The following is a 27,397-nucleotide window of genomic DNA, read 5'->3' as shown; positions in this document are numbered from 1 at the left end:
AGAATTCCTTAGCCTTTTCTGGTGATCCAAAGTTATATACGGATCCTTCATGGTTAAAGCGTAACATCGCTGGGTAGCGTAAGGAGTACTGAACATTTAAGTCCCTTAAACGCTTCTTCACCTCGTCGAATGCCTTCCTCTTTCGAACCAGAGCCGGGGAAAAGTCCTGAAATAGCATGATCTTGGATCCTTTCTAGATCATAGCTTGGGGGTCTTTTCCGAGATTTCTAGAGGCTTCTAGGAGTATCTGCCTCTCCCTGTAGCTCTGCAGCCGGAACAGGACCGGGCGTGGGCGCTGGTTCGAGCCGGGCCCGCATACTGCGACCCGGTAGGCCCATTCCACCCTTACCTGGCCTGATCCAGTTTGCAGATTTAAAAGTTGTGGCAGCCACTGCTCCAGGAATGCTGTAAGCTGGCCTTCCTCTTCCCGTTCGGGAAGGCCCAGCAAACGAATATTTTTTCGGCGACCTCGATTATCGAGGTCGTCAATATGATTTTCCAAGGTCCGGACTCGCTGCTCGAGAGTGCGGACCTGATCCACGGCCGATTGAGCGGTTGTCTCGGAGGTCGCGGCCTTTAGCTCCGCCCCTCCGACTCGGCGTTGAATTTCTTCAATCTCTCGGTCGTGCTTCTGCAGCGCGGCCGAGAGCGACTCCCAACGATTTCTGGATTCGACAATAAAAGCATCGATCTTCGAGTCAAGCTTGGAAAGCATTTCTGCAAGGCTTGTTACTGTTGGTAAGTCCCCCGGGGCGGCTGTGGACGCCTCTGCTGCAGCTGGAGAGGGTGGGGGAGGGGTTCCTGCTTGCTGAGAGCTGCGGGCTCCCTTCCCTTTAGTCATTTTAACTTAGGATTAAATTGTTTAAATGTAGTATTACACAACTAATTAAATTACAAAACTATTATAAATGATTTGGTGAGCTTGGTAGGGGGTAGGTGACCCACTGTGCCCAAGTCTTGGGAGGAGCACTATAGACTCAGTCTTACTGGGTCGCCACCATCTTGGATCCCCCGACCTTGATAATGTTAATCTTGTCTAGCGCAGGTCCTATGCGATGTAACCTGTACATGTCACTCTTTCCAAGGTTTTTTTTCACCCTATGATCTATATATCCTTGCTTACTGTGACCTGCCTGTACAACTCAAACAAAGCTTTATTACTTGTACCTAAGTAGAGTGAAATCAATCAATCAATCATATTTGCCTGTTTAAGAGAACACAGAAGTCCCATGGCGTTATTTGGAGTTCACAGCAGTCTTCTTCATCAGTTATCTTGCAAAAGCATCGCTAAAAAAGATTCACTAATTAATTATCTTAATTTTATCTGTGGAAGCTTGCGGCATGCCAGTTTCTTGCTGTTTGCCTGCATAACAATGACTGCACTTTGAAAGTAACAAATTAACTGTGAACTCCTTCGAGATAGCCTGAGACTGTAAAGGTGTTCCATAAGCAGCATTATTCTCTTTCTTGTTTTGCTGGAAGCTAATTCAAAGGTAATGGAGATCAACTTTTGAGAAGATAAACAAATTTATTGGCACATTAAAGATATTTAATTAATTAACTCTCAAGAGGATTTGACAAACTAAAATTTGTCCATGCTTATTCTTTCACAATTATTCTTTAAACAGTTAACAACTAATATGTTAGTGTATTCCAATATTTAGTGTATATAATGTAGGAATTAGTTGTATCTAATGGTGTGGAAAATAAGGCAACAGATTGCTATCTGAAATTTGCTATCATCTATTTTTCATAGTTCTCATGAGCATTTGTAGAGTACCTACACTTGACATTCTTAATAACCAATATTTTTACATGGTTTTCAGTGCAATAATTCAGGCAATAATTTTGAATGGTGAGTTATCGGAAAAGCCTGTCAAATCATCTCTCAAAATTTACGCAATTAGGTGCCAAAGATAAAAAGAAATACATGAATTCATCAAAACAAATGAAAACCCCATAAAAAGTTCATAAAATTCCATTGCAATCTGGCTATTCCAAGTGGCAAATATTTTAATTTTTTTCTCAGCCTGCTTACTTGGATAGCTTGAAGTTATCATTTTGTTCCCATTCTCATCAATGCTCAGAATCGAAATGTAGTAAATATAAAAATAATAAAATGCACACCGATGGAATTTAGTTCAGCTACCTAGTGTTATCAGACTCTGGAATTCCTCTGATCTGCTTTTTCCAGTACATTTAGCATTCCTCTCATCCAATTCCCTTCCCTTCTGTCCTAAAATGATAACGAATGTTAAGGGACAATCCAGTTGTGTGCAGACTGCTGCAACTTCTTCTCAGTGACCATTCTGTCTTTTTGAGTCATGACATTGAGCCAAGGCTGTTGAGCAATGGAGGAGTACAGTGCTAGAACAATCATAATCCAGGCGGCCTCATGTACTTTTGGAACTGATGCATTTTCCTGTAAGGGTGGCTGAGTCATATAGCACCACAGAGACCCAGCTCAATTTTCACTTGTCTCATCTGTCCCTGAGGCTAACTTCTGTTCTGGCTCATTCAGTGTCAGCTAATATATGTTAACAATTCTATGCAACTCATTAAATGACTGAACCATGAAGACCATCCACACATTTGCTTTTTGACCAAAGCATATGAGAGATGAACAAGAGTCAAAAATCAGCTAATTTTACCATAATTCTTTGTTTTTTCATTTAATTCATGTACCTGTACTGAGATGCCATATCATGTGGATGATGGATGAAAATTTCAATGTTAACAGTTGTACGTCTCTAGTTTGAATGTTTAAATGACCTGTTGATAATGTCAACAAACATTTACATAGCACCTTTCATGTAACTAAATACTCCAGAACTCTAGCAGTGGAACAACAACCGTTGGAAAGGGACGCTAAACAGCAAAGATGTAAAAGCTGAAATTTCTGCTACTGACTTGATTTAACTTGATTTATTGTTGTTGCATGTACCTAAGTAGAGTGAAAAAAATTGTTTGTGAGAAGTACAGGCAGATCATAGCAAACAATGACAGATCATAAGGCGCTTAGACAGAGCGAGGCATGCAAGACTGCAGCTGCATTGGAGGTGCACCAGAAAACGTCAACATTCCACTGATGGTGTAGCAAATGGAGAGGTATTTATAACAGCTCAAGTAGAATGTTCAAGTCGTAAAATAGGACTGGAGATGATTGCAGGGAAATGGTGGAATGAGGCCTTGAAAGATTTACAGGAAAAAGACAAAGAACTTCAAGTTGATATGCTCATGTCAGATTCAAAGAAGAATGTCAGTTGGTGTGGATTAACTCGAGAAGACGTGGAGTTGTGCAAGGTGGAACTAAAAGTTCAAATGGAGAGTATTGGAGAAATCGGGTAATGATTTATTGAAGATATATCTGAGTGCTTTTCATAATTTAGATGTGACACAGGACGATGTGAACTAGGGAATGTGCCAGAACTGAGAGTATGTGTTAAAAGTTTGAAATGTAGACTCTCAAGTTGCACATGTCAGGTTCGTTTTGAGTAAATAGCTTTCATCCGCTTCAATTCTAACTGTGCTGAACTGAAGGAAACTACCTCACTCAAGAATTGATAATGTTCAGGCATTTGGGCAGTAAGGTAGCCCTCATTTAAAGTTGTGATTGCATGTCTGAAAATCACAATTTAAAGTGAACTATAACTTCTGATAGCAATCAGTGTTAAAAATGAAGTTAGCTTCTTTTGGACACTTCTTGCTGAGAAAAACAAATGCACATTGAAGTACTGTTCATTCAAAGCTGTAATAATTTGCAAAATCATAAAAAATCAATAAATATCAAGAAACACAGTATGGATAGCTACTATAGGACATTGTCAGCAGAAAAATGATTTTTGAAGTTAAAATGCTGCACATTTCTAAATTAATCAATTCATAAATAAAATCATTTTGCAATAGCATACATTTAAAAATATTTTAAAAAACACAATATTAATATAATCGTAAATACTGCATAAATAAATCATAAAAAAGTTAAAAATTGCACCCACCCATTGTAGATTTACATTGATCAGTTGTAAACGTTGGTAGCAAAGAAAATGGTAGCACTGACCAACTTCTCGCATAAATAGAACCCAAGAGTTCAGGAGTTCAGAATGGGAGCCAGCAGCAACTCAAGTCTTGGTGGTGACATACATCGGGGATTTTAAATGTAAGAATGTGAACTTTGGACAGGGAGAAGAGGGAATGAAGGTTAGGGCAGAAGGAGGGGTCTGGGCAGATGCTATGGCCAGGATCTAGGCTGGGTGCCAGGATAAGGTAAGAGGACCTTCTGAAGTCTGCAATGACTGCAGTGGACACTGGGAATTTTAAAACTAAAAGTGGAGGGTGGAAGCAAGAGTATGGGGAAGAAGAACTTCAGATCAGAGGGAAGGAACCAAAGCATTAGGGAAAAGGTAACTTGCACAGCAAGCCGTGGAACAAGAGGTCTTTCATAAATTAGGAAATGACTCGCAGCATTATATAGATTTATTGATATATTTTATTAATAGCTTTGAAATGAAACAACACCTGGTGAATCAATATTAAATGGGGACTTATTGTCCACAACAATCATGGAAATAAAGATGGAGAGGAAGAGAGCCAGGTGACATCAATATGTTAGGAACCTGTGTGACTTTTATTTCAACAATCAAACAAAATGAACAGAAGGTAAGGATGGATTAAAGGGCAAATGTATTCAATAAAGGTGCTTTAAATCATGAAAACTAAAATGATGCCACAGATTTACTGGAATTGCTTTTGGCACATACAGCACTATATGTAGTGATTTTAAAAACTTCCAGGCCTCTGTATAATTTTCAGTAGAGTTCAATTCTTTTAATTCCCACAGGAATTGGCCATTACGTTGCCTCCTACAGAAGCTTTACCTCGTCCAGATTCCATGGTTAACCTTAGCACGTCCTTAGCTCAGTCCACAACATTGCTGATGGCATAGAATCCCCAGAGTCATCGTCATCCCATCGCTCAGTAACACCCCAGTGATACAGTATGTGGTTGGCTCTGATAAAAGAAGTGTAAAAGCAGCAGTACTTTTTTGTCATAATCCCTGCTGCTTAACCCAGACTTCAGTTTTCATTCTGTATATATAACTCCTCATATTCTACCTGCCTCCACCTCCTGCTTAAATTTGATCTCTGAGAGCTCTGTGCTTTTAAGCCACAACCTTCCCCTTTGTCAGAAACATGTGGTTGTGTTTCTTCATCAGTAATGGCCTGACTCAAAAAATACTAGCCTTGAAACCAAAGTGCAGACAGCAGCTCGCTAGCATTTCCACCCTTGGCTTCACAAATATGTAAAAGAGAAATACGTTTTGTCAGTGTAGATGTAAACAATGTACACACAGCTTGAGAAAGAGCAGTTATTGCTGTGTGTCAGAGTTGTTTTGGCTGGGGCATCCTGGGCACTGAGTGTTAATTATTGCAAATCGAAATTAAATCGGTCCAGATATTTATCCATTTATACTGTGAATCTGAGTTGAAGTGTCGCAGATGTCCTGTCACACATAATGATGTTGGCATTTCACTTGAACAAACTAAAAACAGTAAATGACTGAAGTATGGTAATACTCAATAGGACAGTTATATCATTAATTATCAACAGTGTATTCAAAAGTCGTATTTGGAAAATGTAATTATATCAGAGGCTGAACATAATTACAATCCAATAATTTTCTTCATTTCAATGCAAAACTTGCACTCCTGTAATCTTGAAATGTGACTAATATACTTCACTATGCGTAACAGTGCAGAGGTGACCATGTTTCTGGGTTTGCCATTCATTTTTCTCTATGAATGTTAGTTGACACTGTCCAAATGTTTTGACTTTTGTTCTTGCTGTGGGCCTTTGTTGACAGTACAAGTTATGGTTTCATTAAACAAAAGGAATGGGAAGGCTGAAACTTTTACTTTTTATTGCAATTATTTGTCTGAATCCAAGAGTTCTCTTCAGACCGTTTTGCTATCTTCCATCTTTGATTTTCTTGCATGACTCAGTACACCCATGGGAGAGGAAGAAATGACATACTCACAAGATAATAATATTTACCATTTTGTAAAAATAGCTGAGCGCTGAAAAGTAATTTTTAAAATTTAATTAAAAATACATACCAATTTAATGAAATTGAATCAACAATCAATTCAACTGTCATAACCAGAGAACTCATTTCTGTCAGATGCCAGGCTTTTAAAACTGGGCTTCACCACCTAACCCAAGTCTTATTTATTTTATCTTGTTTTCTTCCCTAATCCTTTCAATCTGTCTACTGCTTTGTAGTTCTGAGGCTTAATTCACAGCAATTTCTTGTTTTTCTTTCCAAAGCTACTTGGGTCACAATGTTTTCTGTTTGCAACATCTACCCTGAAGCAGTGTTAGTGTGCTTCTTAAAAATCAGAAACTGGATAGCTCTTCGTAAATGAATAGTTACATGAAATGGAGAATTGACTCTTTCAGGTTTGGTGTCATGGAAATGGTTAGTTAAGAGGCTTCACTGAATTGTGAAGATCAGAACCGAACAAACAGGAACTCATGTCTCTGTAACCATGATTTCTCTATTTACACAAAATGAATAATGGTTTTGTTTTGGTAATTTAATTTATAATGCTTTCTCTTTTAAAACAGTGACTTGGAATGCACGTAAATCATTCCAGGATTTTTATGACTACTTTTGCCCAATGTTGAAGAATCGTTGTCAGAGCTGTGTTTCCCAGTTACATCTGAAATCCATTTTCCCGTTTGCCAACAGGTTGAGTGACATTGCAGGAATACCCTTGATCAGCAGCCGGAGGCTGGGTCTTCACTTCCATCCAAGGAGGGGCTTGCATCATCACGTACCTGTCATGTTTGACTATTTCCATCTCTCCGTCATATCCGTGACTGTGCATGCATCGCTTGTTGCTTTACATCAACCGTTGATAAGGTACAGTGGTGAATATGATTGCAATACTTTCTGCAAGGGTGTCTTAGCAGAAAACTTAAATGTGTGGTAACTTAGACCTCCAAACAGTTTTTATAGTAACAGTGACAGCGTGGTTCTTCCCAAAGTAAAATGCCATTATTGAAAAGAACAATTCAAACTTTAAAAACTCATCATGTTAGGCATTATCTGTGAAGAGAAGCAGAGTTGGAGTTTCATGTCGATGATTCATTAATTCTACTTGTCTCCTTAGATGCTAATGGACCTGTCAATTTTTTTCCAGTTGTTCTAGCTCTAATTTATATTTCCCACATCCACAGTATTTTGCTTTTGTATTCATTGAATATAACAGCAACAGAAAAAAGGTTGACTTATCTGCGCAGTCTACTTTGCAGCAGACCCTAAAGTCATCCCAATCTGTTATGGATTCCATACAAAAGTACAAGACATGTCTGTATGTCACCAACAGAGAGTATTTATTTTGTGTGTGGGGAAGTGTTGATTAGGAAAACAAAAACAAATTTTGCAGTGCATAAAAAAAAACCTCCCAGGTAATTTCTTCACATGTCAATCAAGCAAACTCCAAGGTTGCATTAGCAAACACACTTAACCTCATACCCAACTATGCTCTACAGTTCGTAATGGCTAAACACTGGCACTGTGTAGAAGACAGTGCTACCTTCTGTTGTATCTGACCTGGGCAATACTCGCTCTGATTAAAAGAAGGAAGAGATGACAGAAAATAAATCTTCCATTCCCAATGCTTTCATCCCTCACCTAAATGATCACAAAATGTCATCCGATAACCCCATAAACCCCAATGCTCCATGTACATTCTTGAATTACACTAGCATTTGTTTCTGTCCCTTAGTTTCCCTCGACTAAGCAAAGGGATCTGGCTTGGGAAAAGTGGTCAGGAGATGGAACCGAATGTATCAAATCTGAATCTTGAAAACCTCATGTTTGGGTCTAGCTACTACAAGCAGCTTACAGTTGAGGTAAGCGAATTTCCACCTCAGTGTTTTGCTGCAGGATATTTCTGAGATTCAGATATTTTGCCATATTTGTATGATGGACCTACAGAGCATTTCTCTCATGCATTTGCCTTTCCTGTTCGTTTTTTTTTAACTGTATTGTAATTATGGTCAAGTTGCATTGTACTATGATTTATTTAAATGTCTTTCATATATAGTTGATTTGTTTTATTTGCTTGGAGAATTTATAAGGGAACTGAGTTCTAATGACAGTGAAGAATTTAATGTCATTAGTACTAGTAAAATCAGTGATGGTGTTGTCAAGCCACTTTTGGTGATGGACATTGCAGATCCCCTGCTTCCCCACAGAATACATTCTGCACTCTTGCCATCCTCAGTGCTTCCGCCAAGTGGTGTTCAACATGAAGTAGAACTGACTCACTAGCAGAAGGTGGAGGGGCAGTATGTGGTCATCAGCAGAATATTTGCCTGGTCATGTTTGACATGATGACATGAGACTTCAAGTGGTCCAGAGTCAATGCTAAGGACTCCAAAGGAAATTCTTTGGAGTTCCATTGTGTACTACAATCCCATCACTTCTGCTGCATCTTGCTGTTGGTGGGACAGAACATTCCAGCGATGGTGATGGCATTGATCTGGACAGTTTGTGTAAGGGATTATTTGGTATCTATGACGGTGTCACATGTGACAATACTATGCCTTTAAGAAGTGTATTTTGTCCTTGTTTTGTGAAGAGAAGTTGAGACAGAGGTGCTGAGCAGTATGGTTCAAGCCAATAAAGTAAACGTCTTGTGAAGCCTTGTTTTCTTTTGAAAAATTTGGAATAATAGAAGTAGCCTGAATGGGTATGGTCATGCTCCCACAGAACTAGGATTTTTAGTTTACCTCTCAGTAGCTGTTGGGGTTGTAAAAGCAACTATGTCTCTGTGTCTCTGTCTCATGGAAACCTATATATTTTTCTGAATTTGCATTTGCCAAGGGTGTGTTTATTGAATCTTACTATATTGGAGCAGTTCATAAATAGTTTATTATTTTAAGTATTGTGATCGTTAGTTAGGCCAATTCTATTACTTTTATTTTTCTGTATTTTAATGGTAATATATTAATAAATTGTGTTTTGTTTCAAACCTGGTAGTTTGACCCATCGAATTGCATCTGAATGTGGGCGGCACGGTGGCACAGTGGTTAGCACTGCTGCCTCACAGCGCCAGAGATCTGGGTTCATTTCCCGCCTCAGGCGACTGACTGTGTGGAGTTTGCACGTTCTCCCCGTGTCTGCGTGGGTTTCCTCCGGGTGCTCCGGTTTCCTCCCACAGTCCAAAGATGTGCAGGTCAGGTGAATTGGCCATGTTAAATTGTCCGCGGTGTTAGGTGAGGGGTAAATGTAGGAGTATGAGTGGGTTGCGCTTCGGCGGGTCGATGTGGACTTGTTGGGCCGAATGGCCTGTTCCCACACTGTAAGTAATCTAATCTAATCTAATGCAATGTCTTGCACTTGCCTTTAAAATAAGAAACGCTAGTGGGTCTAGGCTATTTCCATCACATGTTTTGAGTGGCTTTAGTCTGTTCCATTACACACACTGCTGCTTAACAGTCCCTGAGACAGCTCTCCCAATTTTGGCACCAGCCATCAAATATTGCTGAGAAAGATTTTGCAAGGTCATTAGGTCTGTGTTTGGCATTGCTTCCAGTGCCTAGATCAACAGCAGGTTGATCTGATTTATGTTTTTTTGAGACTTTCTAGCAATTGTTTTAACTGAGGTGGCTAGGCTATTTCAGAGGGCAGTTAAGAGTCAACCACATTGCTGTGGGTCTGAAGATTTGGTCAGACCTGTTAATAAAGACATATTTCCTTCTCTGAATCACATGAGTGAATCTGATAGGTTGTTAAGACAATCATCAACAATGATTTCATGATTATCATTAGTGTTTTAAATCTAGATTTTAGTCAGTTGAAATATTACCAATTCCCATGGTGGGTTTTGATCCGTGTCCCAAAACATTAGTCTGTAGCTCTGGATTACTATTCTAGTGACATTATCAGTAAGCAACCAACTCCGCAAAGTAGATTGATTTCTAGAGTGGAGTTGATGAGAGATTGGATTGAATGGGCTTACATTCTCTGGTATGTAACAGAAGGACAGGTGAAGTCATGGAAATGTTTAACATTTTTAGGGAGCTTGACTGGAATTAATACTGAGTAACTGAGACTCCTGTCTTAATAGTCCAGAGCTAGCAGATAGTGTTTATATAAAAGTTGTGCTATTTAGGACTGAGATGAGAAGAAATTTCATGACTCAAAAGATTATTAAACTTTGGAATTCTGTATCCGAGAGAGTGGTGGGCTGGGTTTATTGAGCAACTTAGAAGACTGATATTGATCTTATGGAATTATAGGCAAGACTCAAAGGACAGAATGACTTATTCCTCTGTTATTCCTATTTCTAATCTTAATTTACCCAACCATAATACCCTGATGTTTGTAACATCTCTCGGAGAAATAGTAATGCGGAGGGGTTTAGGATGAAACAGTGAAGGATAGAGCCCAGGCATCTACATTCCTGCCTGAGTCATAAGAATTTAGATTTCACAAAAATAGAGATGATAGATCTTTTAAGATGCATAGCACACATCAACTAGTAAGTGCAACAAGAATGAACATTTTAATACTGTTCTATAATTGGTAGCTGATCTAGGTGAGAATAGATAATGATGATGGGCTCGAGCAGGATCAAATCAGAAGAGGTTAAGTTAAGTTGATATTGTAGAAGATGGGAGTATGTCCAATGGATAATGGAAATAATGCAGAATGGAAATGATAGAATAACGTTTTAGGTGCAGACGGTGTGTATACAGGATCAGAGGCTCAGTTCAGAGTCAAATAGAACAACAGGAGTACATTAACCTGTAACTGTAGAGGACGGCATCAGTGCTAAATGAAACATGAAACTAGTGAACAGTCTGAAAACTTGGTTGAGGTAGGGGGATGGATTTTTTTGGAAAAGTACAAACTTGGGGGCAGCAGCTGAAGATCTTTGTCTCCAATGTTTATCTATAAGAAATAATACCTCATTCAAAACTGATTTTAGACAAGCCTTTTTAAATCTTTGGTCCAAAGTAGATGTCGTCTCACCATCTTTCCATTCAGCTACACGATTTTATCCACCTGCTTAACCTGTCAAGACACTTTTCCAGCTTCAGTACTTACACTGTAACTTCAGATACTGCTATCACCAAACGTAGTTGTACAGCTTTCTGTTCACCTATGTAATTGATAAATATATTGAAATGCAGAAAGCAGATCCCTAGAATCACTACTAATCATAAGCTGCCAATTGGAATACATGGAGAAAGTGAGGACTGCAGATGCTGGAGATCAGAGCTGAAAATGTGTTGCTGAAAAAGCGCAGCAGATCAGGCAGCATCCAAGGAGCAGGAGAATCGACGTTTCAGGCATGAGCCCCTCATGCCCGAAACGTCGATTCTCCTGCTCCTTGGATGCTGCCTGACCTGCTGCACTTTTCTAGCAACACATTTTCAGCAATTGGAATACATGCCCCATTAACTGTACTCATTTGTCTCCTACAACCTAGCTAATTCATGGTTAATTTACCAGCTTTTCTTCAATTCATTGGGTTTAATGTTATTGCTAACAATATGGAGTCTTATCGATGCCATCCAGAAATCCATATGTAGAATATTTACACTCTGTATTCTAACACATATTGGAAACATAGAAACGAGCAGCAGGAATAGGCTATTTGCTCTTTGCGCTTGCTCTGCCATTCCATGTGAACATAGCTAATCCTCGACCTCACTGCCTTGTAATATTTAAAACTTTCTCAAGCTCATTCTTAAATATCCTCAGTAAACTGGCCACCACAGCCTCTCTGTGGTAGAGATTGACCATCCTCTGATTTAGTGAGCTCCTCGAAAAAAATTGACAAAATAAATGAAATTTAATGTTTACAAATTAATTTTGATTTTCTCTGATCAATTCCAATTTGATCAAGAGCTCAGTTGCTCAGAACCTTATGGCAATTTTTTTTACTTCCCCACAACAGATGTTAAACTATCATTTACTGGCTTCTTTCTCAACTCTTGTTCAATGCTTGACTGACATTGACAATTTTTGAACCTAAAGTAATAATTCCTGAATCAGAGAGTTTTCGATGATCATGATTAAAAATTTGCTCACCTCCCTTTACAATGTGCCGTGGAAAGAATCAGGTTCTGAAAGTGTCAAGTTTTGGTTGAATTCTTCTTTCTATTAACAATTTTTGTCCTTTAGTTAAATCTGGAAGCTCGTCTGTTAAATTATTTTTGTTTCTTGTCACATCATTCATCTATTTCCTTTACCATGAGGACTTAGTCCTATTTATCTATTCACAAATCCATCATTCCATTGCTTTTAACACAAATTATACCTGCTTCTGTCTTTAAGGGGCCAATTGTAGCCTTAGCCATGGATTTTATTTCGCTTAATACACTTTTAAAAATCTTCTAGCATGGACTTTCCTGGGGAGGTTGTACAGGTCAGTCTGTTATATGAGCTGCCAGAGGAAGTGGTGGAGGGCATAGGTTTAGGGTGAGAGGGGAAAGATATAAAAGAGACCTAAGGGGCAACTTTTTCACACAGAGAGTGGTAAGGGTATGGAATGGGGTGCCAAAGGAAGCGGTGGAGGCTGCTACAATTGGAACATTTAAGAAGCATTTGGATGGGTATATAAATAGGAAGAGTTTGGAGGGATATGGGCCAGGTGCTGGCAGGTGGGACTAGATTGGGTTGGGATATCTGGTTGGCATGGATGAGTTGGACCGAAGGATCTGTTTCCATGCTGTGCATCTCTATGACTCTATTTTATCAATACAAATTTGCTGTAACGAGATTGATGAATTGGGAAAGCTGTTTCTAAAGTGCAAACTTTTAAAATGTCTGTTGGCTGTCATGTGATTACAGCACCAGTACTTTAAAGCATGACTTTTCTATAACACAGCAGTTGCACAAGAACACAGCCATCAAATTATAGAAGAACTGACTGTATTGTATTCACTTTCCTACAGCTCTTACTAATTTCTTCGTATTTTCCTTGCTACAAACTGTACTGTACTTTGTATTTGAAAAAATCTTTATTTTAATTTTACACTGCCTCCTCTCATTGAGTGTAATTCCTTAAATTTTCAAAGTCTGCAGATTGACATGTGCCTCAACATAATTAATTGCAGATCAGAAGAAATCGGTATGAATTTTTTTTTACTCTGTCCTGACATTTTTCTGATACTGTGCAATATCTGAAGTGTGGTGGGGAGCAAGCTGAATAACTGTGAAAAATGGAGTTTATTGTGGGGAAATGAGAAGTTACCCACTTCAGATCTCCAGAAAGAAAACTTGTGCAACATATAATTTGAATGAGCTAGTTTTTAAAAAAATTATTAGGACTTTTTAAATCACAATATGAACTCATCATTGCATTTTAACTACTTTGGCATTAACTTAAATACAAGTGGAAGGCACCACTTTTCAAACTGACATTACGTTTTTTTCTACAAGATACATATTTTCACACATTATTATCCATTTTACAAGGTTTTTAATAAAAACAATATCATCTGCCACACAGACCAAATCATTTAACGATTTTATTTTATCGAATCATTGGGTAGTGGTGTTGCTGACAAGGTTAGCACTTGCCGATCAATTATATTATCCATGCTGCTTCTCATTCACTCCTGGCCTCTCTTTGATGTTGCATAGTTGCACAGCAGATGTGTTGTAAATGCATTAAACGTTTAGATTGCAACATATAACTGTAGGTGCACCAATGTTGCCTTCAATAGAGAATTCTGGCCCGTTATACAGAGAAGCTTTGATAATAAGTAAGTCTGTGTAGAGACACATGTTCAGTACAGTTGATTAAACAGTTGTCATAACACCTGCAAGTATATTGTTCAAAGACTGTCAAGTGTCAGTCGGAAGCATTTTGGTCCTGTACAGACTAAGCATTTTATTCACTAGCAATCTGCTGCTAATTGATGTTTTGCAAACCTTCAAATCTGCATGTCATGGTTGTTTATTCTTATCGCTGCAATTAGCTTGATGTAGCTATTCCCAAGTAACTGATGTAATTATTCTCAAGTACACTCTACTCCTTGATTTATTCAGAGGGAGTACAAATCAAGGGGTTCAATTTTTAAAAGAAATCCCTAACATAGCTCAAAATGAGCCAAGTGCTTTGTAGTAAATTATTTAATGCATGCAGTAGGATTGATTGTTGGCCTTAATACCATGGAGCTGGTACCCTGAAAGATTTACCCCAATCTAATTACAATTTTGTTCTTGTCTTCCTTTGTGCACTACTTGAGCTCACCTTGTCCATCAGATCAACATTTTCCATGGACCCCATTTCTACAGTACAGTTTGCAAACCAATATCCCATTCTCTTAAACCCCAATGTTAGGTGATGTTATAAAGTGCACATTCCCTTTTCCCTCCTGACACCTCTTCCATTGTTTGCTCCGGAAGAAACTTTCTCTCAAGCCACTTATTGCGATACTTATTGAATCCCAACTATCTCCCTTTGTCTCTCAATTTGGCATGACATTTCTGGAGCTGCGAGTTTGCTAATCACATCCTCTCCTCCACTTTTGAGACCTTGGCTCCTATTAAAACTATTGCTTCACCTCACCCTAGACATTGTCTTGGTATACTACCCTCCCCAATTCATTTAAGTCAGAGGGATGCATATTTGAATGTTTATGGCAGAAAACTGGTTTGTCTATCCTTCACAATGTCTGGCTGGAAGACATAAAGCATTATTAGACACTGTCCTTCATTGCCAAATCTCTTTACTATTCAAAAATCATCTTAAATGCAAAATGTTTTGCATCACAGACCAGTTTAAGAAATGATGCTCCCAAGCTTACTTCACTCTCATCATCAACAACAAGTACGAGAAGAACATGGACTTGTGTCATCATGATTAAAACCATCCATTCAGCTGGCTTCTTCATCTATCTCACTGTGATCAGCTTCATTCAGTGTTCATCACATCTCTAGCTCTGAACTCAAACTTTCCTCTGGATTCTTTCCCATCTCCTATCTTAGCTTTCCCCAGCTCCAGGGCACCTACCTTTTCTTCCTCAATCTTACAGTGATCAAATTATTAACCACCAAATGTCTCATCCAGGGTTGATTGTTAGCTGATATTGTTAATTCTGCCCTTTCTCCACATACTGTCTCCCTCACTGACAAAACATCCATTATTAAGTCACTCCTCAAAATGTTCACCCATGATCCAATCCCCCCATCCTCACCCCAATTCCAACTTGTGTTTCCTCTGCTATGTTCTTGAATATGTTTTCATCTCCCAAACCTCTAGACTCTTTCCTGCAATTCCGTTCTTTCTCCAATCAGATTTCTGCCACCTTTACATTGCTGAAACACTAAAGTAAGGGAGACAGAAACAATAAACTATAGTTTTACAGAAGTTATTTTGGAAAATGTATGAATCTATAATAGAGGATGTAATAGCAGGGCATTTAGATATACACAATATAATCACACAATGAAAATATGGCTTCATAAAAGGGAAATCATGCCTGACAAATGTATTACTATTCATAGAGGAGGTGACAATCAAGAATAGATAAAAGAGAAGCAGTGGATGTAATATGTTTGGGATTTCAGACAATGTTTGATAAGAGCACATGGTGTTGGGTGTAGTATATCAACATGGATAGAGGATTGGCTAACTAATAGAAAACAGTCAAGAAAAGCATGGGTGGAGGTAGTGGGATAATAGACAGTTTAAAACTTTAGGCAAAATGTGACAGCTAGAATAGAATGTGGGAAAATATGAGGTTTTGGAAGAATGGATGAGCTATATATTATTTTAATGGGGAAAGACGGTGGCACAGTGGTTAGCACTGTTGCCTCACAGCGCCAGAGACCTGGGTTCAATTCCCGCCTCAGGCGACTGATTGTGTGGAGTTTGCACGTTCTCCCCGTGTCTGCGAGGGTTTCCTCCGGGTGCTCCGGTTTCCTCCCACAGTCCAAAGATGTGCAGGTTAGGTGAATTGGCTATGCTAAATTTCCCGTAGTGTGAGGTAAGGGGTAAATGTAGGGGTATGGGTGGGTTGCGCTTTGGCGGGTCGGTGTGGACTTGTTGGGCCGAAGGGCCTGTTTCCACATTGTAATGTAATCTAATCTAAAGCTGCAGCCTCCATGCATGAATCGCAATGGAAGGCAAATTACTGTTCACCTTTATTTCAGATGGGATGGAGTTTAAAACCAAGGTAATCGAGCTCAAACTATACAAGGCACTAATCAGACCACCCTTCAATACTGTGAATAGTTTTGGTCCCCTTACCTGAAGAAAAATACACTGACATTGGAGGCTGTCAAGAGAAGATTCACTAGGCTGGAAGCTGAGTAGATTAGATTAGATTAGATTACATTACAGTGTGGAAACAGGCCCTTCGGCCCAACAAGTCCACACCGACCCGCAACCCACCCATACCCCTACACCTAACATTACGGGCAATTTTAGCATGGCCAATTCACCTGACCCTGCACATTTTTTGGACTGTGGGAGGAAACCGGAGCACCCGGAGGAAACCCACACAGACACGGGGAGAACGTGCAAACTCCACACAGACAGTCACCTGAGGCGGGAATTGAACCCGGGTCTCTGGCGCTGTGAGGCAGCAGTGCTAACCACTGTGCCACCGTGCCGCCCACCAAGGTTGGGTTTGCTTTCATTGGCATGTAGAGAAATGAGAGGCAACCTAATGGAGATAGATAAGATTATCTGGGAGCTTGGCAGGTAGATGCAAAGAGTTTGTCTCCTCCCTTGGCAAAATCTAGGACCGGGGCAGGCTTTTGCCCGAAACATCAATGCTGCCTGACTTGCTGTCTTTTCCAGCACCACTCTAGTCTAGACTCTGATTTCCAGCATCTGCATTCCTCACTTTTGCCCAGCACAATCTCAGTGTATAAGGCAGAGATGATGTGGATTTGATTTGAAGGGGAGTCAATCTGCAGAATACTTTACTGCAGGGAGCTGTAAAAGTTGGTTGGTAAGTATATTCAGTGTTGAGAGAGAGATTTTTGATCAGTAAGAGAGTCGAGGTTTGTGGGAAAGGTAGGAAAGTGGAGTTGAGGATTGTTAGAGCAACCATGATCTCATTGAATGATGGAGCAGACTCGATGCAAACGTTAGCTTAATTTTGGTTTAATTTTTTTTGTTGTTAAATTCACAAATGATATTTGTTAGTTTGTGGAAAGTTGTTTGTTTTGTAGTATTTTTTAAAGAAAAGCTTTCTAGTTGTTCCTTGTAGCCTATCCTTCCAGGTTAATTTTTGGAGCTGTCTCAAAATCCTGTGAGCAGATTTATAGAACATAGAAGAATACAGCGCAGTACAGGCCCTTCGGCCCTCGATGTTGCGCCGATCCAAGCCCACCTAACCTACACTAGCCCACTATCCTCCATATACCTATCCAATGCCCGCTTAAATGCCCATAATGAGGGAGAGTCCACCACTGCTACTGGCAGGGCATTCCATGAACTCACGACTCGCTGAGTAAAGAACCTACCCCTAACATCTGTCCTATACCTACCCCCCCCTTAATTTAAAGCTATGCCCCCTTGTTATAGCTGACTCCATACGTGGAAAAAGATTCTCACTGTCGACCCTATCTAAACCCCTAATCATCTTGTACACCTCTATCAAGTCACCCCTAAACCTTCTTTTCTCCAATGAAAACAACCCCAAGTGCCTCAGCCTTTCCTCATAGGATCTTTCTACCATACCAGGCAACATCCTGGTAAACCTCCTCTGCATCCGTTCCAGTGCCTCCACATCCTTCCTATAGTATGGCGACCAAAACTGCACACAATACTCCAGATGCAGCCGCACCAGAGTCTTATACAACTGCAACATGACCTCAGGGCTCCAGAACTCAATTCCTCTACCAATAAAAGCCAGTACGCCATATGCCTTCTTCACCGCACTATTTACCTGGGTGGCAACTTTCAAAGATCTGTGTACATGGACACCAAGATCCCTCTGCTCATTCACACTACCAAGTATCCGACCATTAGCCCAATACCCCATCTTTTTATTACTCTTACCAAAGTGAATTACCTCACACTTAGCTACATTGAACTCCATTTGCCACCTTTCTGCCCAGTTCTGCAGCTTATCTATATCCCGCTGTAACCTGCCACATCCTTCCTCACTGTCTACAACTCCTCCAACTTTCGTATCATCCGCAAACTTGCTCACCCAACCTTCTAACCCCTCCTCCAGGTCATTTATAAAAATGACAAACAGCAATGGTCCCAAAACAGATCCTTGCGGAACACCGCTAGTGACGGCACTCCAAGATGAACCTTTGCTATTAACTACTACCCTCTGTCTTCTTCCAGCCAGCCAACTCCTAATCCAAACCTCCAACTCACCCTCAATGCCATACCTCCGTATTTTTTGCAGTAGTCTACCATGGGGAACCTTATCAAACGCCTTACTAAAATCCATATACACCACATCTACCGCTTTCCCCTCGTCCACCTCCTTAGTCACCTTCTCAAAGAATTCAATAAGGTTTGTGAGGCACGACCTGCCCTTCACAAAACCATGCTGACTATCCTTGATCACATTATTCCTATCCAGATATTCATAAATCCTATCCCTTACAATTCTCTCTAAGATTTTGCCCACAACAGAAGTGAGACTCACCGGCCTATAGTTACTAGGGTTATCCTTACTCCCCTTCTTGAACAAGGGAACCACATTTGCTAGCCTCCAATCTTCTGGCACTACTCCTGTAGACAACGAGGACATAAAAATCAAGGCCAATGGCTCTGCAATCTCCTCCCTTGCTTCCCAGAGAATCCTAGGATAAATGCCATCAGGCCCAGGGGACTTATCTATTTTCACCCTTTCCAGAATTTCCAACACCTCTTCTCTACATACCTCAAGGCCATCCGTTCTACTTAATTGTGACTCAGTATTCACATTGACAACAATGTCCTGTTCCTGATTGAATACTGATGAAAAGTATTCATTCAGTGTCTCCCCAATCTCTTCAGCCTCCACACGCAACTTCCCACTACTATCCTTGACTGGACCTATTCCTACCCTAGTCATTCTTTTATTCCTGACATACCTATAGAAAGCCTTAGGGTTTTCCCTAATCCTACCAACTAAGGACCTTTCATGTCCCCTCCTTGCTGCTCTTAGCTCTCTCTTCAGGTCCTTCCTGGCTACCTTATAACTCTCAATCACCCCAATTGAACCTTCACGCCTCATCTTTACGTAGGCCGCCCTCTTCCATTTAACAAGGGATTCCAATTCCTTATTAAACCACGGCTCCCTCACACGACCCTTTCCTCCCTGACTGACGGGTACATACTTATCAAGGACACTCAATAGTTGCTCCTTGAACAAGCTCCACATATCAATTACGCCCTTGCCTTGAAGCTTACTTTTCCAAGCCACACATCCTAAGTCATGCCTCACCGCATCATAATTTCCCTGCCCCCAGCTATAACTCTTGCCCTGTAGTGCACACTTATCCCTCTCCATCACTAGAGTAAAAGTCACCGAACTGTGGTCACTGTCCCCAAAGTGCTCACCTACCTCTAATTCTAACACCTGGCCTGTTTCGTTACCCAGAACCAAATCCAGTATGGCCTCACCTCTTGTTGGCCTATCTACATATTGTGTCAGGAAACCCTCCTGCACACATTGGACACTGACCCATCTAACGAACTTGAGCTATAGCTTTCCCAATCAATATCAGGAAAGTTAAAGTTCCCCATAACAACCACCCTATTACTTTCACTCTTCTCTTGAATCATCCTCGCAATCCTTTCTTCTACGTTTCTAGGACTATTAGGAGGCCTGTAAAAAACTCCTAACAGGGTGAGCTCACCTTTCCTATTCCTAACCTCAGCCCAAACTACCTCAGATGGCGAGTCTTCATCCATCGTCCTTTCCACAGATGTCACTGAGGGATGGAGATGAATTCACCCAGGCAACATGGTAAGGTTCTGTGGGCAGAGCCTGCTTCCAGCTCAGTGATTTTAACATTAATGCAAAAAATGGTGAAAACTCAGGTTGTACTGAATGCCTTTTATTGCTGAAATCTTGCAAACTTATGCACCCTTTTGTTCAAAGGGGGGAGCAGATACAACATGGTCTAGTAGGAACCTCAATGCACTGCATGCAAATGGTCATGGGAGAGCTGTGTATTAATGCAGCAACATTGTATTTATAGGAAAACGTAATTAAAGATAGAATACTCTTCTTAAACTTTGCTCAGTGTTTGGTGTACACGATTGTGGAATTATTTATTTAATTTACCGTTACAGAGTCCTAACACTGAAAAAGATCCTTCGGTCCAACTTGTCCATGTTGACAAAAATATCCTACATTAATCTATCCCATTTCCCAGCATTTGTCCCATATCCCCCTAAACCCTTGCTATTCATAAACCCATCCAGATGCCTTTAAAATGTTGTAATTGTACCTGCCTCCATTACTTCCTTTGGCAGCTCACCCCGTACATGTACCACACTCTGTGAAAAAGTTGCCCCTCAGGTCCCTTTTAAATCTTTCCTCTCTCATCTTAAAACTATGCCCTCTAGTTTTGAACTCTCCGATCCTGGGGAAAAGACCTTGACTATTCACCCCATCCTTATGATTTTGTAAACCTCTGTAAGGTCACCCCTCAGTCTTGGATGCTTCAGTGAAAATAGACCCAGCCTATTCAGCCTCTCCCTATCGCTCAAACCCTCCCACCCTGGCAATATCCCTGTAATTTGTTTTTCTGCACCACCTCAAATTTAACAGCATAATGCTATAGCAGGGAGATCAGAATTAAACGCAGTATTCCAAAAGTGTTTTTAACCAATGTCCTGTACAGCTTAAACGTAACATCCCAAATGTTGTTGAATATATTATAAATCTAAAATATAAAGTGATCATAAAGGGGCTTCCAAAGGTACACGTGCTACCAGTTCAATAACAAGAGCTTGGAATTATATAAACTGCAGCACCTGCAAGTTCTTCCCAAGTCTCTCACCATTCTAGCTTGCAACTATATCACTGTTCATTGCTCTTGCTGGGTCAAAACTTTGGAACTTCCTTCTTAACAGCACTTATCTACCCACTATGGATTGTAGCAGTTGAAGAAGATGGCACACCACATTCTCAATGGTAATTAAAGTATGTGCAGCAATAGTCAGTGGCCATCATATTCCACAAGAATAATTAAATGAATGTACAAGGTCATGTAGCATCTCATAATTGACTTTCATCGTGTTGCTTTCCTACAGTCACATTTTAGCAATGGCTGAGACTTTTTTTTATCACCAAGACCGGATGGGACATGTTCTCCTGGGCCTTTATGATAGGTTTAATAAATTGACTCCACCAAGGGATCCTATTTGATCCATAGTTTAAAAGCAGGATTTGCTTCTTCAGCAGTAGCAGCCTCACTGTCAGAATGTGGAAGTTGCTTCCAAACCTTGACTCATTCAAAGTTTCACATTATTGTTCTCCCTTTGGTACAGCATAATGTAGTATGTTTCCAAAAGGAGTAGCTTTGTCATCATTAACAAAGTCAATGGAAATGTTTTCCTCCAATCTCAAAGGCTGTGAGAATGAAGATATCTGTCTTGTGTGAGGTGGATGAAGGATGCTGGCATGAAGAAACATATCCAATCTAATTACATTGAGCCCTGGTGAAAAGCAGCACAGCACCAAAACAGAGTACATCTGAGAATGCTTGTACTTCTCTGTCATGAAGAGATGTATAGCACCATTGGGAGCGCAAGACAAAATTATTTTTCCTCTGCATTACAGCTCCAATCTACTGTCCTCCGATATTGTCATGTCTCATCTATCTTTACAGGGAATGGGATAGTGCCAATGGTTCTCAGTCTGAATGATTGCTTGTCATTTTTGGCTAACCTTACTTGATTATTTTTCAAAGGTTTATTCATGTCTGCCTCCGATGGCATATTGCAAGGAACCCAAAGGATCCACCCCCTCAGTGTCATAAGTAGAAGATCTGGTGCAAGTCAGCCTACTTAAATTGCATTGACTCATGAGTCATGGGACAGTCATGGAGAAGTCATTTGAGATTGTCTAAGCTTCTCATCTTCGTGTAGAAACGTGGGAGGTGGTAGGAGGTGGAAGAGAGCAGATTTGACAAACGTTTGATGAGTTCACGCTCCAGATAACTATTTTGGGAATCTTATTTAACTAGATGCCTGTCTATGAGCACATGCAGGTAATAACCGGTTTGACTTCTAACCACAAATACGTCATGTATGAAATTTTAAAAAACGAAAGAACTGTGGGTGCTGGAGTTCAGGAACAGAAGTAACAATTGCTGGAAAATCTCATTAGGTCTAGCAGCATCTGTGGAGGGAAAGCAGAATTAACATTTGAAATTACCTGACCCTTCTTCAGAACTGGTTGTAGCTAGGAAATGGTTGGTATATGGGGTGGAGGGAAAAGGCAGGAGCAAACGATACTTGGAGATGGAGCCCAGAGACCAAGAGAGAAAAATCATTGGGCAAAGGAGGAGGTAAAGGTCAGTCTAAAAGGATCAGTAGCCACTAATGGGAACCATTAGTGGCTGACGATGGGTTGTTTGTGGTGGTAGCTCATGTGATGTCAAGTCTAGTGTGTGGATGATGGGGTAAGGGCATGGGCGAAGGTGCTCAGGCCCTAAAATTATTGAATTTAATAGTGAGTCCAGAAGGCTGCAGTGCCCCCAAGTGGAAAGTGAGATGTTGTTATTCTTCCATGATTTGGAGATGCCGGTGTTGGCCTGGGGTGTACAAAGTTAAAAATCACACAAAACCAGGTTATAGTCCCAACAGGTTTAATTGGAAGCACTAGCTTTCAGAGCACTGCTCCTTCATCAGGTCGTTGTACCTGATGACCACCTGATGGAGGAGCAGTGCTCCGAAAGCTAGTGCTTCCAATTAAACCTGTTGGACTATAACTTGGTGTTATGTGATTTTTAACGTTGTTCTTCCAGTCTGAGCTGAGCTTCTTTGGTGCACTGCAGCAAGCCCAGAGACAGAGTTGTTGGCCTGGGGATATGATGGTGTTTGGAAGTGGCAGGCAACAGGAAGCCCATGGTCATTTTTGCAGACAGAATGTATGTGTACTGGAGAGCAATTGCTGAATCTGTATTTCATCTCCCCAATGGAGAGCAAACCTCAATAGGGCCCTCCCAGTTCTCACTTACCACTTCACCAGCATCCACATTCAAAGGATCTTTAGCTGCCATGTCTGCTACCTCTGGTAGGATGCCACTACCAGACACATATCCCTATCCTCTCCCTTGTCAGCATTCCACAGGGACCTTTCCATCTGGGATACCTTTGTCCACTCCTCTTCCACTCTCAACATCCCCCCGACACCCACGGCACCTTCCAAAACAGTAGCAGAAAGTGTAACATCCAATGGTTTACTTCCTTCCCTCCTCACTATTCAAGGCCCCAGATACACCTTCCAGGTGAAACATTTTGATTTAACTGCTATTTACTCAATCTAGTCTACTGTGTTCTCTGCTCACAATGTGGCCTGCCCCATTTTGGAGAGACAAAACAGAGATTGGGCTACCACTTTGCAGAACACTATCTGTCTGCAAAATATGACCTTGAGATTCCTGTTGTGTGTTACTTCATGCCACCCTGTCTCCTGGCCAACATCCCTGGCTCAGGCTTGCTACAGTGCTCCAGCAAACCTCAGCACAAGCTGGTAGAGCAACACCTGATTCTCCCCTTGGGGACACTGCATCCTTCTGGACTCAATATCGATTTTAGGCTTTGAGCGCCTTCTCCCACACAGGTCCTATTATCACATTGGCTGCTACCATAAACAGCCCATTGTCAGCCACTAATGGTCCCTGTTAGCAGCAAATGAATCTCCCGGGCTGACCTCTCCCCACTTCTTTGTCTGCCCTAATTAGTTTTCTCTCTCTCTGGGCTTGACCTCCTGGGCTTTCTCCTCCTCCTCCTCCCCACGTCTTCTTCATTATATATACCAACCTTTTCCGAGCCACAATCGGCTCTGATGAAGGGTTACTGGACTTGAAGAGTTAATTCGGCTTTCTCTTCACAGATGCTGCCAGACCGGCTGAGTGTTTTCCAGAACTTCCTCACATGTCCTTCTAAACCTTTGAGGCTGAACTTCCTGTTTTGTGCCTTTGGAATAAATAATTACCCATGTCGAATTTGTTGTGAAAACTCATAAGAGGAAGATAGTCTTCCCACAGTAGCACGCCCCCATCTTCTCACCACTTACATCTTTTTGCATGATTATATGCTCTACTGAATAGATATGGAAATATCTACACTCTGTTTTCCCCACAAACAGAATAATGCACAAGAAAAATAACTTGATAAAATGTGGGAGGGTTGCCAGTGATGATTTATACTCTATTCGGGCATGACCCAGGAGTTGAGTGAAGGTGAAACTGACCGGGGTGGTGGTAAAATGAACAAAAAGCAAGATGGTTTGATTAAATTAAATTAAATCCATGTTCTTCTTGGCTGTGTTTTCCAAATGTTACTTTGTAACTGTCAGAGTGGTTTCAGATCAGAGATACAAGTGCTTTGAAGCTGGCCTCCAGAAAATGAATTGTCACTTTGATCACAGAAATCAGGCCATCATGGCAATTATTTCCTTCATGAATAATCAGAGCAAACATGTGAAAGCAAAGTTAAACAGATGTGATTTTATCTAATGCCTTACAGGAAGAAATGTAGGAAATTGTCAAAAAACATATTAAATTATACAGCAAGTCTGCATTAAAACCATGCTGTGGTAACAAAAGAAATTAAAAATTGCATTCGATCAAAGGTTTTTAAGGATACCAGAAAAAGCACTAAATCTGAAGAATGGGAATATTTTAGAAACCAGCAAGGGAGGGACAAGAAACTGATTAAGGAAGGCCAGAAAGAATATTAAAGGTGAACAGCAAAAGCTCCAGTAGGTATATGGTTAGGAAACAATTATCTAAATTAATCAGAGATCCATGCCAGGTGAGGATAGGAGAATTTGTAATTGGGAACAGGTGGTAAAGTACCTTTGTGTCAGACTTCATGGAAGAAGACACAGAAAATCTCCCATAAATACCAGGTGATCAAGAGACTTGCAAAACTGAGGAATGAAAATAATTTATGATTTGGAGATGTCAGTGTTGGACTGGGGTGGACAAAGTTAAAAATCGCACAACACCAGGTTATAGTCCAACAGGTTTAGTTGGAAGCACTAGTTTTTGGAGCGCCACTCCTTCATCAGGTGGTTATACTCCACTTGATCACCTGGTATTTTTTAAAAAAACTAAATTTTTGAGATGTAGGTATCAATGGCTAGGCCAGCATTTATTGTTCATCGCCAATTGCTCTGAAGATGGTATTGAAGAACTGTCTTCTTGAACGGTTGCAATCTGTCATGGTGCTATTAGGAAGGGAATTCTAGGATTTTCACTCAGTGATAGTGAAGGAACGGCAATATATTTTGAGGTCAGGATGTTGAGTGTCTTGGAGAGGGACTTGCAGGTGCTGGTGTTCCCATGCACCTACTGTCTTTATCCTTCTAGATGTTAAATATTAAGCATTTGGAAGTTGCTATTAGAGAAGCTTTGATAAGTGACTGCAATGCGCTTTGAGATGGTAAATGCTTTTGCCACTGTGCAATGTTAGGAATGGAGGAAATGTTGAAGGTGTGACAATCAAGCAACCAACTTTATCCTGGATGGTGTCAAGCTTTGTGAGTGTCAAGTTCCTTCAGTGTTGCTGGATCTCCCCTCATCCAGGCAAGTAGGTTCCATCACACTCCTGGCGTGCACAGGAGATGGTGGACAAGTTTTGAAGAGTGAGAAGATGAGTTGGTGTCTGTGGAATTCCTAGCTTTTTCACATGGTCTTCTAGCTATTGTATTTATGTGGCTTGTCCCATTCAGTTTCAGGTCAATGTTTACTTCAAGAATGTTGGGTGGCATGGTGGCTCAATGGTTAGCACTGCTGCTTCACAGCGCCAGGAACTTGGTTCAGTTCCAGCCTTGGGTGACTGTCTGTGTGGAGTTTGCACATTCTCCCTGTGTCTGTGTGAGTTTCCTCCGGGCGCTCCGGTTTCCTCCCACAGTCCAATTTATGCAGGTTAGGTGGATTGGCCATGCTAAATTGTCCCACCATGTCCAGGGTTGTGCAGGTTAGGTGGATTAGTCTTGGTTAATGTAAGGATATGGGGATGGGGTGAGAGGCTGGGTCTGGGTAGGATGCTTTTCAGAGGATCGGTGCAGACTCAATGAGCTGAATAGCCTCATACTGCATTGTAGGGATTCTGTGACTCTCTGACGATGGTTGATTCAGTGATGGTAATGCCATTGAAATTTAAGGGAGTGATGATTAGATTCTCTGTTGTTTGAAATGATCATTGTTTCTACAGAAAGGAAAGGCAAGGGCAGCAAGTCCAGGAAACTCTGGATGTCAAGGAATATCATCAGATTGATAAAGAAGAAACAAGAATCCATATATCAGGTGCAGCACATAAAAAAAAACATCAAAAGTACAGAACGTGTCGGAGTTTGCTTCAAAAATGAATAGGAAAGGCAAAATGTCTGACAGATAGGATCAAGAAAAGCCCCGAGGCTTTTGATAAGTATATCAACAGGAAGAGGTTTACCAGGGAAAGAGTTTGACCTGTTATTGACCTATTATTGGGCGGCACGGTGGCACAGTGGTTAGCACTGCTGCCTCACAGCGCCAGAGACCCAGGTTCAATTCCCTCCTCAGGCAACTGTCTGTGTGGAGTTTGCACATTCTCCCCGTGTCTGCATGAGTTTCCTCCGGGTGCTCTAGTTTCCTCCCACAGTCCAAAAATGTGCAGGTTAGGTGAATTGGCCATGCTAAATTGCCCGTAGTGTTAGGTGAAGGGGTAAATGTAGGGGAATGGGTCTGGGTGGGTTGCTGTACGGAGGGCCGGTGTGGACTTGTTGGGCCAAAGGGCCTGTTTCCACACTGTAAGTAATCTAATCTAATCTAAGGGGCAATCTGTGTATGGAGCCAGCGGACCTTGGTTAGATCTTAGCTGAATAATTCCCATGTGCATTCACAGAGGAGAAAGACATTGTTGCTGGGGATTTTGTCTGGGATGATGAGATTAATAAGGAGGAGGCATAAGACATTTTAATGGGGATAAAGATGCATAAATCCTCAGGGCCTGATGAGATGCAACGCAGACTGCTATTAATGGCAAGGAAGCAGATAGTTGGGACTCTGACAGAGATATTTAATACTTTGTTGGCCATAAGTGAAGAGTCAAATGACTGGAGGATTGCTCGTGGTTCTTCTGTTCAAGAGAAAAAAAATCTGAGGGACAGGATTAGTCACCGCTTGGAAAGGCAGGGATTGATCAGGGCGAATCAGCACAGATTTGTTAGAGGG

The 27,397-nt window shown here is 40.9% G+C and overlaps 1 protein-coding gene across 1 annotated transcript in view; it reads left to right on the top strand.

Moving 5' to 3' along the window:
- fam135b (family with sequence similarity 135 member B) overlaps nucleotides 1–27,397 on the top strand; it is a 374,606-nt gene that overhangs the window by 218,310 nt on the left and 128,899 nt on the right. The window contains exons 6-7 of the mRNA XM_043687860.2: nucleotides 6,752–6,925; nucleotides 7,794–7,920. Of these exons, the coding sequence (XP_043543795.2) occupies nucleotides 6,752–6,925; nucleotides 7,794–7,920 (301 nt within the window). The remainder of the gene's footprint in view (nucleotides 1–6,751; nucleotides 6,926–7,793; nucleotides 7,921–27,397) is intronic.

Source organism: Chiloscyllium plagiosum, unplaced genomic scaffold (assembly GCF_037043375.1).
Source record: "Chiloscyllium plagiosum isolate Xiang-an unplaced genomic scaffold, Cpla_swu_hap1 HiC_scaffold_4, whole genome shotgun sequence".
NCBI lineage: Eukaryota > Metazoa > Chordata > Chondrichthyes > Orectolobiformes > Hemiscylliidae > Chiloscyllium > Chiloscyllium plagiosum.
Note: the sequence above shows the minus strand (reverse complement) of the source record. Positions and strands in the feature narration are given on the sequence as shown.